This window comes from Lathyrus oleraceus, chromosome 1, assembly GCF_024323335.1.
Source record: "Lathyrus oleraceus cultivar Zhongwan6 chromosome 1, CAAS_Psat_ZW6_1.0, whole genome shotgun sequence".
NCBI classification, from domain to species: domain Eukaryota; kingdom Viridiplantae; phylum Streptophyta; class Magnoliopsida; order Fabales; family Fabaceae; genus Lathyrus; species Lathyrus oleraceus.
The window spans coordinates 339,037,071-339,054,991 of NC_066579.1; the positions used below are offsets into that span (position 1 = coordinate 339,037,071).

Below are 17,921 nucleotides of genomic sequence, written 5' to 3' on the forward strand. Positions count from 1 at the left end.
CCTAATTTAAATCTTTGGCCATTTTTGTGCCCTTTTATGCTGAAACCTTTGATAAAATCAATTCACCAACTTCTTTGAAATTTTTACCACGAACTACGGGGTTTTGATCCCTCATTTTTATGTTGGTACGTAGGCATAAGACCGAAGGTCTTGTCAAACACAAAAAATATTTTCTCATCCCCTCATTCCTTTTTTATCAAACATCATTTTTAACCAAAACACTTGCACACAAAAAATGGCTCCCTAGGAGTACCTAGGACACTTTGGGTGCTAATACCTTTCCTCTGTGTAATCAATCCCCTTACCTGTGATCTCTGATATTTTATTAGTTTTGATTTGAAAACTTCTTATATTTTGGGTTTTGTTCGTGCTTTTTCCCTTTTCCTTTGGAAACAATAAAAGCGCGGTGACGACTCTGGTTTTATTGACGTCGAGTTTATCCATAACTCGATGGTCATGAATTTTCTGCTACAATTATGTGTTTAACTTCTAATCCACGAAGTTAACTTCCTACATGTCTAACTACTGAGCATGCGCCACAACCATCATCTCTTTCTTTAACCTTAAGCTATTTTGATAGCATATTTGAGCGGTCTCCTGATCACGTTTGACAACCCCAACATGCCCGTTGGATATCATATACTTCATACACAAATACAACGTTAGCAGCGAGGATCTCAAAATATTGAAAGCATGTATCCCTATGATTATATTATACGAGGAATAGGCGTCTATAACGAGATACCTTACCTTGATCATCTATGCATTTTCCTAAGGCCAGAACACCATTTTTAGGGTGATATAGCCCTTTACTTGTACCTGTTCACCAGAAAAGCTAACTAGTGAACCTTGGAAAACTTGAAGATTGTCTGGATCTAGGCATACCCTCTCGAAGGCGACCCAGTAGAGAATATCTACAAAACTCCCTGGTCAATTAATACTCATTTGATTTCCTAGTCATCACACTGTACGGTTATAACCATGGGATCATTGTCATGAAGATGAATACCAGTGGCGTCATTCCTTGAGAAAATGATCTCGGACTCTAGAACTTCTTTCGAGCTAAATTGAGGATGGAAGATGAACCTTCCACTGTCATAATTAGGCAAACATATCACCTATGAGCATAACTGGTTTCTCCACCCCAACAAACCTTTTTGCCATTATGTTAAGGATATGGCGTATTGGTTTGTCTTCGCCTTCTCTACATGGTTCCTTGCCCTTCTTGGACCTCGAGCTTCCAAGGGGATCCTACACTTTAGATTTGGAGCCGCCTCAAATTTACTTCTTTATGTGAACTTCTTGAATGCCACTCGATCTCTTTCTTCAGCTGATAACAATCCTATGTGTGGTGACCCTTAACCTTATAATATTTACACCAATTGTTGGGCTCAGGCCCCATACCGTTAGACTTGTGGGCTAGAGGAAGCAGAGTATAATGGGTATGAAAGATTTTGTGCCATATCTGTTCTCGAAAAACATTCATGGGCATTAAGTTCTTAGTGGGTATCCTCCTACGCTTGAAAGTCATCTTGTCTCTAACAGGAAATGTGTAATGGCTTGTGAGTTGCTGTTGCGATGAGTCGGGATTTCCAGATGCCCACTCCTTGCATCTTTCACCTTTTTCTTGGTGTTTCTCTCCTCTCCCTTGATGTAACATTTGGCGCGTGCCACGACCTCCTCCATGGAAATGGGTGGTTTCTTGGAAATGGATTCATTGAAGTGTCTGACCTTTAATCAATTTTGGAAGGATCATACAAACTTCTCCTCGTTCAGGTGAGTGACCTTAATAGTCGCCTCGTAGAAACAGGTAAGGTACTCCCTTTAAGATTATGAAGGGCCCTATAGAATGTTGAACAACCTAGTTGTGGACATCCTCTTGTGTTTGTTTGCCAAAATGAGTGGACCAACTTCTTCACCAGGTCCGGATAACTAGTAACTAACACATGTGACAGGTTCATATATTACCTTAATGTGACATCCCTGAAGGTGTTGGAGAGGATTTTACACTTCAAAGAGTTTAAGGCTCAAATGATCCCCATCTACATGTTAATGGAGGCGACATGTTCTTGGAGACCGCTTCTTTCATCAAACTTTATGAGTGAGGGTGGCTTAAAGCTTTCTGGTACAACGGCTCCCCAAATCTCATCAGACAAAGGTTGGAATCCAGAACTTTCATCTCCCCAGTAATATCTGCCTCTTGCTGGTGCTGTTGGAGGTTCACAACATTCTCTTTTAAATTCTGATTGTGGGGATGAAAATCGTCCATAGCGACATACATCCCTATTATGGCCTCACAATCGATGTCGAAGTTGTTGCCAACCAAAGTAGTTGCTCGCCTGGTCACTATATTGGAGAATATGGTAGAGGTAAGATTGTGTTGGTTTTCTATTACGAGTGTGGCCCAGGTTAATTTTACCAGGGTCCGCAGTGGGTGCCAATTGTACTTACTAGAAAATGCAATGAGGGATAACCTTATTTATGTAGGGTTGTATGAGATTTTAAATTGTTTGAGTGTGTTGAGGGTCTCCTCACGTAAATTAGTGAGAGGCTAAGTTTTTTTAGAGAATTGGAGATCCTTTTCCCTTCAAAAAGCGAGTTATACATAAGAGACTCCTTGGGCTTGGATCAGAGAACAAGATGAGCAATTTCCCTTTTTTTGGATCAAATATGCAAGAGTAAGGAAATGAAATTCTTCCTACAATCATGGGGAAGTGGTTCTTCAATTTCACTTGATTGATTATGCGCAGGCCACATACCATATTAGTTGAAAAAGGAGAAAATTTGGTTTGATTAGGGTGACTAGATCCAGGTCCAATAGGGCGACTTATCAAGCATTTATGTCTTTTGGACTATTCCTTCTAAGTCATAGTAAAAGTATTCCAATCCAAAAATAATTATATTTATATTTTGAAATAAATTTTAAAATTTTATAAATAAAAAAATTCAAAAAAATAAATAATTGATTGAATAACTTTTTAAAGACAAAGTTCAATATAGAATTGAAAATTTCAAAAATCAAGGTAAACAAATAATTATATCTAATATGTTAAAAAATTAAATTCATATACACTTTTTAATAACAATTATTTTAAAGTTTTTAATTTTAATAACTTAATTATTATTATCTTGTTTATATTTTATTAAATATCTAATATATTTTATAAGAATATATAAAACAATTCTTTCGATCATATCATGATTTCTAATCTAACTTATATTTAATTTTAAATTGTAACTAAAATAATTATTTTATTTTATTTTATCTAAAATTAAATTGAAATATCATATAATAAAATAACTATATTCCGTCATTTATTTTGGCTACAAATAAACTCTAAAAGTGAAATGATTTTATATAGATGTCAAATCATATTTTAATATCAGTCTGTTACCTCTTGGCAGCACCCGTGGTTATGATGTATTCAGATGATGTAACTATTTGCCTATCCATTGCACTTCTTGTGATTTGCATAGTGCTACTATTTAATTCAGAAAAATCAAAATAGTGTTTATTACAACATATTTATATGACAATAAAATAACACTCTTTAGATTCTTAACTATAGAATCTTTTAGTAACCTTTACTTTTCTTTTATAGAGTTATTAACAAGAATTTTTTTTCACTTTTTAAATATATTTTTAGAGGCAACTTTTTTCTTATACCAATTTTTTTATATTTTAAAAATAAACAAGGCCATTTCAAACGAAACTACTTTCTTAATTTTAAAATAATAATTATTTTTTTAATTATATTATTTAATTATTATTCTTACATTATTTTTAATATATCAATATGACTAATTTAATAAAAGTAATATAAGACAATAACAATTACTACAAAAGAAACAAACATGAATCTACCTATTTCCATTTCTAACCATTTTCTTCATCCATAGCTATGTAGTGCACACAACTTCAAAGTGGGAAAACAACAAATAAGGAATCATGGGATGGTAATCTCGTGACTCCAAAGGACATCAAAGTAATTACACATTATTTCCATAGAAGTAGCGGGAAGAAACTAACATGGTTTCTCTCTCTACACATATATTTCTCTCTCTTCCCACTATGTGTAGTGGAACCTCAACTAAACTCGTAGAAATATTGGATAACACCACCATGCATTTCCACAAACTTTTCATTCATTCTCTCTCCGCGTATTCGTTATTCCAATAATACCCTTTTTATCATTCGTCGGCAGTTTATTTTGTTGTCTTCCTAGGAACAAAGCTACAAATAAACAACACCATAGAAAGAAAAAAAAACATGTTCAAAGGGACCCTATTTTTTTCAACCTTTGCAAAGTGTCAAGCCACACTTGTTTTGTTTGTATTTTATGTGAAAACAACAATAACAAAAGGAGGTGCTTGTAGTTGTTGTTTGTTGTTGGTGGGTGCGTAGGATAAGCTTCAAAATTGGGTTAACGTTAAGGGAGAATAGAAACAAGAAATGACAAGGTTTTTAAGATTATTGTGCTTTTATTAAGATAATAGTAATAACAACCCATTTAGTTGTATAGGTTACATTAAAAATATAAATGGTTTTTTTTGTGACCCTTTAGCTTCATTAATCTTTGTATTAATTTGGGTTGAATACCCATTTGAGAATTCTCATAAAGTTGCTTAAAGTTGCATGCTTTTGCAATTGGGGAAGCTTTCATGGAGGTCAATTTTGGATTTTGTTTGTTCTTGTTGGTTTTGTTGGCTCCTTTGACTTGTGCTGGCAGAGCCGCCATGAGCACCACCGCCGGTGGCGGTGGTGGTGGTGATGGTGGTGGTGATGGTTCAATTCAGAAGCTTGAAGTTCAGAAGCACTTGAAGAATTTGAACAGGCCACCGGTTAAGTCCATCAAGGTAGAGATTTTTTTTTTTTTTACTTTCTCACTGCCATGCCACTCTTTTTTTCTTAGCTTTTTGTTTCCTTTTTACTCTGCCACTTTTTTCATTGATTGCATAACGGTTTTTTTCTTCTTTCTAATTGGGATTTGTAAAAGATAAAACTTTTTGGGTTTTAAAGAAACTTTAATCCTTGGGAGTTGGGAGGTTTCTTTAGTCTTTTTCACTAGAATAATGAACAATCATGTATTGTTCTCAATTTAGAACATAATCTTAGTATGCTTTTTAGTATTGTCACTCTTTTGTGGTTTTTGCAAAGAGTTATAATTGTAATTGTAGTTGTAACTTTTGTGTTTTTACAATTTGGATTTGTGAAAGCAGAGTCCTGATGGAGATATTATTGATTGTGTTCATGTTTCACATCAACCAGCTTTTGATCATCCTGACCTCAAAAGTCACAAGATTCAGGTGAATTCACAATTCTCAACTTGATAAGCTTAGCTTAGCTTTCATTTGTTATATCTTGTTAATTTGAATTTCAAGCAATTGTGGTTTGTGACACAGATGAGGCCGAATTTCCATCCGGAAGGGAACAATTTTGGAGAAAGCAAAGTCTCTTCAAATTCAAAGCCTATAACTCAACTTTGGCACAAAAGTGGGAGGTGTTCCGAAGGAACAATTCCTATAAGAAGGACCAAAAAGGATGACATATTACGGGCTAGTTCTGTCCAAAATTTTGGAAAGAAGAAGCACAAAAGTACCCCTCAGCCGAAACCAGCAAAGCCGCTACCCGACCTCTTCACTCAGAGCGGTCACCAGGTACTTCCACTTCCATGGTTACTTATAATGCACCTATAAGCTACAACAAGTTCATGTTATATGATCGGGGCTGTCTTAAGTTTTTAGAGGTTCAGTGTAGGTTAGTCATGGTTCAGCAATGAAAAATATTTTACGAGACTCTACTAGGCATAGTTTAATCATGGCAAATAGTGGGCCATGTGCGGTAGCCTGTCTTGCACGTCCTCAAAGATGACCCTACATATGATCTATGTAACAAACCTCGCACACACATAGCATGTAAATGCTTTTGTGGTTTTTCCTTTCTCCTGATTTATTGTATTGTTTTATTCCTTTTGATTTTTATTTTCTTGGAGCAATTAGCATGCCATAGCATATGTGGAAGGGGGAAATTTCTATGGAGCGAAGGCAACCATCAACGTTTGGGACCCGAAAATTCAACAACCTAATGAATTCAGCCTGTCTCAAATTTGGATTTTGGCCGGCTCTTTCAATCAAGATCTCAACAGCATTGAAGCAGGCTGGCAGGTACATGATTATTATTTAAATTTTGTATCTTTTGTCATCTTCTTCTGTCTAACTTCCGTTAAAGTTGAATCCATCGGAAGTATCCGAATTTCAACCCAAACCGAAACAATCATTGACCAGACTTTACTTCTTGCTTAAGACAAAAACGGAAAAATAATTTTCAAATATATCATTTATGTTCTAATTTCATATCTGTCTTTTCTGTTCTTGCAACAATTAGGTCAGCCCTGATTTGTATGGTGACAATAACACTAGACTCTTCACTTATTGGACAGTGAGTTCCCAATTCAATCATCTCATTTGTACTTTCTTATAATTAATACTAGCTCCGGTCACTATTATAAATAAATATTCTCTTTCCAAATTTATTGAATAATCGATGTATCTGGTCTATATAGAGGCCATTTGCATCCATCAGTGTATTATAATAAAAAAACGAATCTTTGCTTATAATAGCTTATAATAGCGACCAGAGGGAGTATAATGTATAGGTTCTCAGTCATTTCATGAAGCTGTTTCATTACTGTAACAGAGTGATGCATATCAAGCAACTGGTTGTTATAATCTTCTTTGCTCTGGATTTATTCAAATTAACAATGATATAGCCCTTGGTGCAAGTATATCCCCACTTTCTAACTATGGTTCTTCCCAATATGATATAAGTCTCCTTGTGTGGAAGGTACATCTCTTTTATCTTTTTATAATCTTATCTTTTGTTATTGGACATAATTGAAAGAAAATAGGCCCCACATTTGGCAAACACTTCAATTATTTTAGTATTATTGTTTTGTACAAGCACACCATTTAGTTTTAAATTAAGAGAATCTCTGACACATCACACATAGTTCATTATATCCGAAAGTTGATGTGTGTGAGATGTATGAAATGCATAAATGTGTCTTTTTTTGTGTTTGTGTGCACCATTTCACTGAAATCACAGGTTCGACAGAGAGATAATAACCACTAAAAACTCGCACATACAACTGTGAGGTGTAGAGTTTGAAACTTGGTGTTACTGTCCAACCTAGCAATATCGGCTTTTTGCCAGATGAGTTAGGATTTTTGTACCTTTACATGACGAGGATTATTAGTTTCTTAAAAGTAACATGATATCATGTTTTTCATGAATTTAATATGCACAATGCCATCTAATATTGTCAATTTGAAAAATAAAAACTATTGTGTAGGACCCAAAAGAGGGAAACTGGTGGATGCAATTTGGGAATGACCATGTTCTTGGATACTGGCCAGCTCCTTTATTCTCTTACCTAACTGAGAGTGCTTCCATGATTGAATGGGGAGGTGAAGTAGTGAACTCTGAGTCTGATGGACAACACACCTCAACACAAATGGGAAGTGGACATTTCCCCGATGAAGGTTTCGGCAAAGCTAGTTATTTCAAGAACATTCAAGTTGTTGATGGCGACAACAAGTTAAGAGCTCCAAAAGATCTTGGAACTTACACTGAAAAAGAAAACTGCTATAATGTCAAAACCGGTAATGCCGGGGATTGGGGTACCTACTTCTATTATGGTGGTCCAGGTCGAAATCCTAATTGCCAGTGATCTTTTATGTTAAAATCATGGTTTTAAATTGCGGTCAGGTTTCTGCTACTATACAAATTTTTATACTCCGCAAAAATGCATGTGGTTTTAATAGAGTTGCGGAAACCTGATAATTTTTTATATTACTATTTTTAATTTTATATTTCGACCGCAATTTAAAACCATGTTTAACCTGGTGTTGTTTTGAATTGGTCAGTGTAGCTAGTAACTTGTGGTATCCTTAGATGATATTGGTGTAGAAGGTCAAAAATCTCATTTGAGGTCTCCAAAAATTGTTGGAGAAAAGGGGTGATGGGTTTGTTAGATTGACAAGAAAAATGTTTGTTCATTGTTTTCCATGTTTATATAAATATGTATATTGTCTGCTCCTTTCTCTGGAGCTGTGAATGTGAAAAGAATATTCTCTAATAAGAGCATTAATTTATGATTTTGGTCTTGTGAGTTTCGACACTTTTTAATTACTAGTTGAAGAAACTAAAGGTGGAAACAAAAATTGAGATGCATGCACATGGGGAAAAAACAGGATTGGACCTAGGCCTAATTTAGTCCCATCAAAACTTATGGTATTAATTAAAGTATGGTGATTGGTGGGGGGTAATGTGGTTCACGAGCAAACCACTTATTGGGTGGACGTAGGGATCAGAAGATAGCACTTGCACATATGGTAAATTTTTAATAAATAAAGTGGAAACAAAGAGCGTAAGAGGTTAATGAAAGCTCTTTGCTAGATATATATCAACACAAATATTTGGATAGATTACATTCTCACGAAAGTAAGAGAATAACCATTCATAAATTCAAGATCTAGGTTGAAAGGTCTCTATAGATATCTCAACTTTAGTTGAAAAAGAGAGACAATTATTCACATATACAAAGTTTTTCACTCAACTTCGTATACTAGACTATCCTTATTATATATTTTTAACAAGTACAATTGGCGTTCATTGCGTTGCCTGATAAAACAAACTTGGACCACCTTTACATCAGACGGTTAAGCTTTTATCCACCACTTCAACCCCCTTCAAGTATGGTGAATAGTCGAGTAACAATTTCGATCAGCAACAACTTTGACGACGAATAAGATACCATAATGGAGATGGATGCTGCTATGTATAATTTGTGTTGCCATAATCCGATCTTGGAAGACAATGTCCTTCACTTCCAGCAGCGCCAATAGGAGTTTGGGGAGTCCCCTACAAGAAAGTTTCAAGCCACCATCACTTGCAAAGATTGATGGATGAAGTAACCCCATGATCATGTCGCCTTCATTAATACGTAGATGAAGATCATTCAAGTCTCAGATTCTCTGAAATGCAAACTTCTTTCCAGCACATTTAAGGATGTAAGTTAAGATGGTACAATGGCCTACCACGACTCTTAGTCACCAATTACCATGACCTAGTAAAGAAATTGATCCCCCAAAGTTTAGCATGCAGACGCCGGAGGATGTCGAGCACCGACCTGTTCAACATTCGCTAAGACCTTTCACAACACCCCAACCAGGAGATGTTCGTAGGACCCCTCTTGAACAGACTTAGGGTCAGACATTTTAATAAATCTCTCGCCTAGAGGTTTGTTATATTCTTGGAGGAAGTAGTGATGCGCATAAAATGCTACATAAAGAGTGAGGATATCAACTTAGAGAAAAGGCATGAGATATTAAGGAACAAACATCTGGAAGTCCTGATGCCTCATAGCAGTCGCGCATGAGCCATTATACCTCACCTGTTAGGGATTAGGTGAGATTCAAGCGAAGTGGCAAGCCTACAGAGAACTTCTTGCCCCTGAACAATTGCCTTGAACATCTATAGCACAAGGTGCTCAACACATATCATATTCTCTTTCTACTAGCCCCCAAGTTGGACATCATGAAGCCTGAACCCAACAAGTGGTGTAAGTTTCATATGGTCAAGTGCCACTTAAGGGAGAGATGCTTCTGAAAGCCCTAGATCCAAGAAAGGCAAGGAACCAAGAAGGGGAGGTGAAGATAGGCCTATGCATCACACCCTTAACACTCTAACATGCATGATGAATACAAGCTTAAACTGAGTAGTAATGGATAGAGTAACTCAATCAACTTATCTATTGTAACTAAATCAATCTTTAAAATATTTCAAACAACTAAAGGTGATCGTATGAATAATGGAGTTTCGTGAAGATTCAGGAGGCACTGTATTATCCAAGGACCAAAATGTTCACCTCACGCTTCTAAGAGGTTCTACCCTATAATCATGGAGGATTTAAAACTCAAGAAAAAATGCAATCTAGAGAAAACCTAAAAAATAATGAATGGTAATGCAACACTCATTTTCAAAGTATTGAACATATCATAACTTATTTTATATGGGTACAACATGGATAACGTTACAACATTCCTAAAGTGAGAAATAATAGGGAGAAATGACTTCACAACATGGTTGACGGCAAGCTAAGATGCATATAAAGCATAGGCGTATTGAGATGCATGATTCTGACCGTAGACCCAAATGCATAGTGAAACCTTATAGAGGTATAATAGGACACTAATAGTCTAGATACTATGATCATCTATAAGGACTCAATGTGGTAAGGATCTACGAGTCGTACAAGGATACATGACGGACATGACATCTCTATAGTGTGAGGATATGATGATTTATTCCAATAACCTTAATAGGAGATGTGAAGTACCTCCAGAGTCTCCTTTGGACTTGAAACATATGCACTTACCCAAGCAATCAAGGTTAAGGGTGAACGTGATTTGGACTCCTATCAATTCTGAGAAAAAGGTGTTATAGTATGGAAGTAACATTTGAATAATCTGATGCGTTTCAGCAAGAATCAGAGAAACTTAGGAATTAAATAGAGGACTCATCTAGTTGTATATGATAGAAGATGCAAAAATTGAATCAGGGAGTACCTCAAAGAATATTTATATGCTCCACAAGTTGGGTTGGCGATGTTATAGGATTCGGAACCGACATGGTTATATAGAGAAGTTACCGAGCATTGTAATTGATAATGATCATAGTGATCTATATATGAATATGCAAATACGGTAACCAACATCTTGTGAGCAAGATGCGCTGACCATAGCAAGGAAGAAAATATTGGTTGACCATGGGAATTAATTATGACTCCAAGGATGAGTTTGGGAAAGGTAGTAACAGTTGGAGTACGAGATTGGCAACAAATAATATCAACCCAACCTTTATAAAAAAGATCAAGGCATTGGTTGAACCCTCAACGAGATAGGGGGAGTCTTGAGACCATAGAAGTATGAGACTGTATGGTCGACCCAAGGTTATGAGGATGCACATGTAAAGCTACTTCAACGAATGAATTATACGTATGAAAGCTATACAAGGAAAACTCCAGAGTAAGAACATTCGACTTCAAACACTTTGAAACTGGATGTTACAGAGCAAAGAACTAGTTCAAGTTGGTCAAGAATGCTTAGAAGTAATAAAAAGAAAATATTATGGCCCAAGTTTTGAATTTCCCCACTAAATCGGTAAGAAAGTTCATGATAGAATAATTGTACTCTATTAAGGAAATTGAGAAGTCAGCTGGATAGGCATGACCAATCAATAATGGTTCAAGAAAGGATTGTCAGGAAGGATTGACCCGAGAATTCGATTCTACCACAAAATCAAGATTGATTATACCCTTTTTTCCCTTAAGACAATTTCAAAAACATTTTAGATCCCATAAACGAATCGAAGATTTTAAAAAGCGTAGAAGCAAAATACAATAATAAGAGAGTTTGGAAGCATCTCAATGATTAAACCAAGTGAAATAATACAAGATACTACTAAGGGTTTGCTTGCTTCAAATGCAAGTCAATCACAAGACAACTAAAACTTCTTTAAACAAAACAATTTAAAAACTCTTCACATAGATGTTCTATCAAGCCATAATTGGATTCATGATACTTCTATAAGATTGATACACCACATACCTAAGCTTATAAATGAAATATCTATAAGCAAAGTCTATCTTATGTGGCATATAATCAATGCAATATATGCAATAACATTATTAATGGATGCTAGTAAAATAAAGGAGTTCAGGGAAGAAGAAAAATACATAAAGATATATAGTGGTTTGACATTCGTCATCGCTTTGCGTACTCCACTCTTCAATGGTGTTAATTGACAACTAGAAAATAATCACGATCTTCCACTATTTTGATAAGTTAGATACAAGCATTTTGGTTACAGCGAACTATCACACAATAATTCCCTTTGTTGATGCATACACTCAAAATGCTAAAAAAGAAACAAGATCCTGATCCAATAACCTCAATATCCACAATAACATGCTCCAAGTATTTGTGTGTAGCGATCCCCCCGATCGTACCAATTTCTTGTCTGAGCGATTACCATTAACTGAACGTATATTGGACAACTCCCAACTTTATCTGCAAACAATCTTTCTTCAACGCCATCAAAGAAGGAGAACTTCCAACTCCGCCCTACAGACCGTTGATACCTGATTTCTCCAAAGTCTTCTTTGGAGTATATTGAAAAAACCCTTTATTGATCAATAACAAAGAAGACCAAACTGCATTCAAGAAATGATACATGCATCTATTACAAACAACAAACTTCATACAAAAAACATTAGATACCCTAATGTTCCACTAGTCTTCTTTAATCATTCAATCTTTAGAGATTAAGGTCCTCAACAATGGAATAGACTAAGGATAAAGATGATGAACAATGCCAGAATATCTCACAAATTAATCTAAAAACATAAGGTGTTAGTCAAGGAATTAGATGAATGTGAATGAAGAACACACACAAGGTTTTCTCATATTTATAGGTAAATGAGTCTTGGTTCTTAATTATTATCATGATCTTGATTAATCATGATGAACACAGAAGATTAATCAACCCACTCTCTCTAATTCACAAGCAATAACAACAAAATTTCATAATAACAATGTACAACAAAGTAAGTGAATATGACATGGATTACACTCAGGAGGTTATCCTAAAGAAGAAGAGAAAGATTTATGGTGATAAGACAAAATCACATTTTTGTCTCTATGGGTCTCACCCATATGTTTCACACACATGTTACTTTCACAAAAGAAACACCTATTTAAATCAAGGATGGAAAATGGGTCTTGTGAAGCTTTGATTCGAATCAAGAAGAAATTTTGATTCGAATCAATTTGAGCAAAACCCAAATATGGCTTCAGAAGGTTGATTCGAATCAATTTTACACTTGATTCAGATCACTTAAGGTTGTGATTCAAATCATGTTTATTTTGTGATTAAGATTAAATGGTCTAGAGGGAATTCCTAATTTTCGCATAACTTCTGATTCGAATCATGTTTTACACTTGATTCAAATCAAGAAATTTAAAAATCCATATTTAAGATCTCTAACTTGTAATTCAAGTCACACTTGATGAAACGGAAAAGTAGCAACTTGTTAGGCTAAAAAAGAAACAATATCATGGATCAAAAACACTCTTATTTAATTGAGCAATGAGGGTTCTTAGTGGTACAACAAAAAATAGTCGAAGCGATTAAAATACAATGAAATACGAATAACGTACAAGCACACGAATATTAAATGATAGGAGAATTACAAATACAAAAATAAATTAAAGAAACTATATTGAAATTGACAAAAACATCAAAACACATAAGTGATATCATATGATATCGCAACTACACTTTTAGTCTCCCCCCTTTTGAGGTTTGGAAAATTTGAGATATTATTATTTATCATTTATTTATAACATTATTTGGAATTTGATGGATGAAATGAATCCGGTGAACTAGTGTACAATACTTCGCTTGAGTTTTAGAACCTGTAAAGCTCCCCTTACATTAAACACTTAATGCGCATGAATATTTGATAATATCTCGATACCTTCTCCCCCTTTGGCAAATATCAAAAAGAGAGAAACGATAGAGAGGAAGCACACACAAACAAATGAATCCAAGATAAAGCAAAAGCCAAAAACAAATGTCATACTCAGTGAACTAAATAAACATCATACAAATCACATACGAAATTAACTATCGCAAATACGTAATTTAGCAAAATATCAAGAATAAGATAGCATAAAGTGAGTAATTAAGATATCCTACATACATGACTAAAAATTGTCATAAGATACATAATCCCAAAATAGTAGTCAAATGTAACAAAATAACTAGACAATAAAAACAACATAGATATCCATATATCTTATGCTATGCATGGAAATAAAAAAAAAGTAAAAATCATGGAAAGGTAACTGCATCGTCAGAAGGTGGTGCATCAGCTGTAAAATCAGAATCTGAATTAATATCAGGAGAACCAATGTTAAGAATGACGTTGGATCTACCGAGCGTGATGCTGGAACATGTGTATGAGGTAGCAGGGCCATTTTTCTAGCGTGTGTGGGATTTGTGACTATTCTGGTCTCGACGTATAATTACGATTGTATGCTCATGAAGCATGGGCTCGAGTTCTCATGAGATATAGTAGGACGACCAATGATCCATACGCCATGTTTGACAATTGAGTACTACCTATGCACTCCATTACCTACGAGCTATAAGGGATGGTTACACTCCTAAATCATTTTCAAACGTAGGAGACCATGCACGACTTAACTCTTGTGAGTGATGGTAGGATATACCAGATCCAAATGTTATGCTTATCGGAGAGCTCTTAGTGTTCAAGACCATCTGACTTATATATGAGTTATACAAATGTCGATACTTCACTGGGTTTGATATAGTCTTAGTTAGTCACAATACTTAAATGTTCGAGTTGGAATTTATGTAAAATCACTACATCTCTATTGACTTGGTATATGATTATCCTATTTTCAGTTGGTGGCTCGCGATGCATATGTATATTATTTTAATATGCAAATCAAGTATGTGAGATTAAATATATGACCCTCATTGAGATGATCACAAGGTATTTAGCGAGTAGTCTTTCGTGCAGGATGGGTGTGAGATACCCTGATGAAATTTTCAAATAAACCTTGTTGTAATAATTACCATTCTTTTAATATTTCAACGTTATTTTTAAGCTCTTTGTTAACATATTATTTTGTCATTAAGAAGAATTATTTACGTGATTTATAATATTGTGAGTATGTCTCTAAATGATCATATAAATAATTTTTCATATGACAATTAATGTGTATATGTCTTTAATTGTCATTTAATATGCTCTAAATTTTTAAATACATTATCCTATTATTATTGTAAATAAATTTAATTTTTTTATCCATTTGACAATTAATGTATCTAGTTCAAGTATATTTTAGATACTTTAACGATCAAATATATTTAAAAAAGTCAAATTTATTTATAATAGTGATCCGATGATATATTTAAATATAATAAATACTCGTACTATGTTAAAAAAAATTTTAATGCTGTAGTTTCTAATCAATCTTCTTAAAATGTTACTCCATATCTGATTATTATTCAATAATTACTTGTTTAATATGCTAATACATGCCAATATTCTTTTAGTTGTTTCAACTTCAATGCTTAGTCTGTCAATATATGCTAAATGTTTCTATCTACCATATGCTTATATGCTATTTTGAATGCTTATTTTTAATGATTTTCCACTACTCAATGATCGATAATTTTGTGTGCCCTTTTGTAAAACCACAGATATTTCATGGTTTGTCATTTAATACTCAAAATTTTGATAGGTGGTTTTAGAAAATTAACGAGCCCCTTTAGACAGGTTTAAAGTAGGGTCTCCCTAAAGAACATAGGTATAAATAACACAATTTTTTAACAAAGTAAATGACATTATTCTTCATATAGATATAGCTATATTATAGCAAAATAACAAACATTTATGAAATTGAAACAGGCCATAAGTGGCTTAACAATTAATTGAAAAAACATAGATGAACATAACATAGAAATCCACATAGGTAGATTCCTACTTATTAGTACAAAACATGTAATATATATTCCCAATGGCATATGTAGTAGCAGAAAATGGTCAGCATGACCCTCCAATTCTCACTTCCAAGTCACAATTAACCAATCCTACAAAAGATGCAGAAACAAAACATTAATAGTAAAAGATAGTAAAATCATTAAGTAGGGTTTAGGGTTTAAAATTCAGTTACTTCTAGCGTAATTTTTTTATCCGAATGCTAGAAATTAACACACAACAACCGTGAGAACTAGTTCAAACCCTAGTGTAAACGTCCAGTTTAATGATATCGGTTTTTTTTATCAGATGAGCTAGGATTTACGGATTTTCCAGTCATATTTATTACGATGGATTAACATAGAGAAAAATATATTTGTGAAGCATTTAGTTTATGATTTTTTACTTGGAACAATCTGCGTCCGGGGAGATACTGATTGGAATGTTTATTCCACAGTTTCCTGGAAGAGACTTAGCCAATTGTGAGTTGATTTTGAAACTCTTGGAAGTAGATTTGATGCAGTTGCAAGCAGCTGTTTTATCCTCTGATGTTGATACAGAAGACGCAAGAGATTTAGCTCCAGTGCAACATTCACTTGGTGGTTGTCCACTTCCACTAACCAAGTAGCTCACACAAGGTTTCAAGTCCTTAATCACATCACTGCATGAGATTGCAGCCTCCGAGTCTGACGTAACGACGAGAAGCACGAGAACAGCAAATGCAATTGAAAGAGATTTCATGGTTATTGAAAGAAAATATGAAGTGTTTGAGTTTTGCATTGGTTGTTAATTGTTATCATAATTTATAGGACTAGGAGTTTGAAAGGAAGCTAAAACTTGCAAGTAAAAATAGTTTTTTTTTTTAAATTAATTTGGTGAATGTTTGTATTGCAAGAAAGAAAAAGTATATTAATATTTGATATTTCTCTTGGATTTTCTCAAAATTCAAGGTTAGGTGGAAGTAGTGAAGAAGAGGTTAATCATTTCAACAAGTAAAATATGATTGTGCAAGTTCATTGCAGCAAATTAGTCTCTAACCATGTGCATTTTTCAACTTTTTATGATTCTTAATTATAACTTTTCTTCTATCTTTGATAGTTGTTCTACCTTAGGAACAAAATAATGTGCATTCTAACTTTTCTTCCATAAAACCAGTCACTTTTGTTATTTTTTTTCTTTTTGCATACTACTAACCTATTAATAAAATTGGAATAACTTAGCTATGCCAACATTTACAATCGCTATGTTTGCTCAATAGAAATGTTGTCAAACCTTGAAGAGACTTGGTTATAGGACCCATTACTATCACCATCATATTGACCTGTTTGTGTCTTAACTTGGATCCTTGACCCGACACTCAGCAAAATCACGCTCCACATCATGTGCATTGCTAAGTAACGATTGTTTAAACGCATGAACACGAGAATGAATGCTGTGAAGTAGACCTGCAATGCCATCATTAAATATTAGTATGAGTTCCTATGATGGTGGTAGGCATAATCCATGGGTGTGCATTACTTTCCTGACGTGGTTGTAAACGAACGTTACTCAAAGGTTTTTTCATTCCGATTCAATGAGCGGCAGGATTCACTTCATCAATGTGCGATGAAGTAGTCATGTGTTATAAATTCATAAACATTAAAGGTTGATGATAAAAAATAGTTTTAAAATAATAAGAAAAAAGGAATAGAGTAAATGCTAATAAATGTAAGGGAAATAGTTCCACATTGGATGCTTTAATCACATTCATTCTTCAAATCTTTCAAGTTGCCGCAAAGGGAAAAGGTAATATGATGGCATGAAAAATCATCTTGGACAAAAAAAGGAACATAAAAAGTTCAAACATTTTGGCGGTCCTAAAGATCCAAAAAGCGGCTGCTTTGTGTGTGGAAAACCCGAACACTATGCTCGAGATTGCAGGCAAAATAAGTCAAAAAATTAGATCAATGTTGTTCGTGCAAATGATGACATAATTGCTACGGTGAGCGAAATAATGTCAATCAAAGACAGTGCAAGGATGATGGTATGACACATGTGCTACAGTGCATGTCTCTTATGACAAGGCTGCTTTTAAAACCTATTCCGAGGCCAATGATAGAAAGGAAGTACAAATGGGAAATGAAGTACGATCTAAAGTTGTTGTAACCAGATTCGTCGAACTAAACTTCACTTCCTGAAAGAAAGTCACTCTTGTTAATGTGGTTCATGTCCCAGATATGAATAGGAATCTTGTTAGTGGGAATTTGTTGGGTGAACCGGTGATTAAACATGTATATGAATTAAACG

General features: G+C 34.5%; 2 protein-coding genes across 2 annotated transcripts; one reads left to right on the forward strand and one right to left on the reverse strand.

The window, feature by feature from the left end:
• Nucleotides 1-4,020: 4,020 nt before the first annotated feature.
• LOC127135055 (uncharacterized) lies at nucleotides 4,021-8,157 on the forward strand. Its single transcript, XM_051061874.1, has 7 exons — nucleotides 4,021-4,857; nucleotides 5,221-5,307; nucleotides 5,404-5,658; nucleotides 6,001-6,165; nucleotides 6,386-6,439; nucleotides 6,698-6,844; nucleotides 7,353-8,157. Exons 1-7 carry the CDS (start codon nucleotides 4,663-4,665, stop codon nucleotides 7,728-7,730), a joined length of 1,281 nt encoding a protein of 426 aa, XP_050917831.1. The 5' UTR covers nucleotides 4,021-4,662; the 3' UTR covers nucleotides 7,731-8,157.
• A 7,382-nt stretch (nucleotides 8,158-15,539) lies between these two features.
• On the reverse strand, nucleotides 15,540-16,407 carry LOC127115727 (non-specific lipid-transfer protein 8). Its single transcript, XM_051047198.1, has 2 exons — nucleotides 16,042-16,407; nucleotides 15,540-15,748 (listed from the first exon to the last, which is right to left on the reverse strand). Exons 1-2 carry the CDS (start codon nucleotides 16,374-16,376, stop codon nucleotides 15,739-15,741), a joined length of 345 nt encoding a protein of 114 aa, XP_050903155.1. The 5' UTR covers nucleotides 16,377-16,407; the 3' UTR covers nucleotides 15,540-15,738.
• Nucleotides 16,408-17,921: the final 1,514 nt, after the last annotated feature.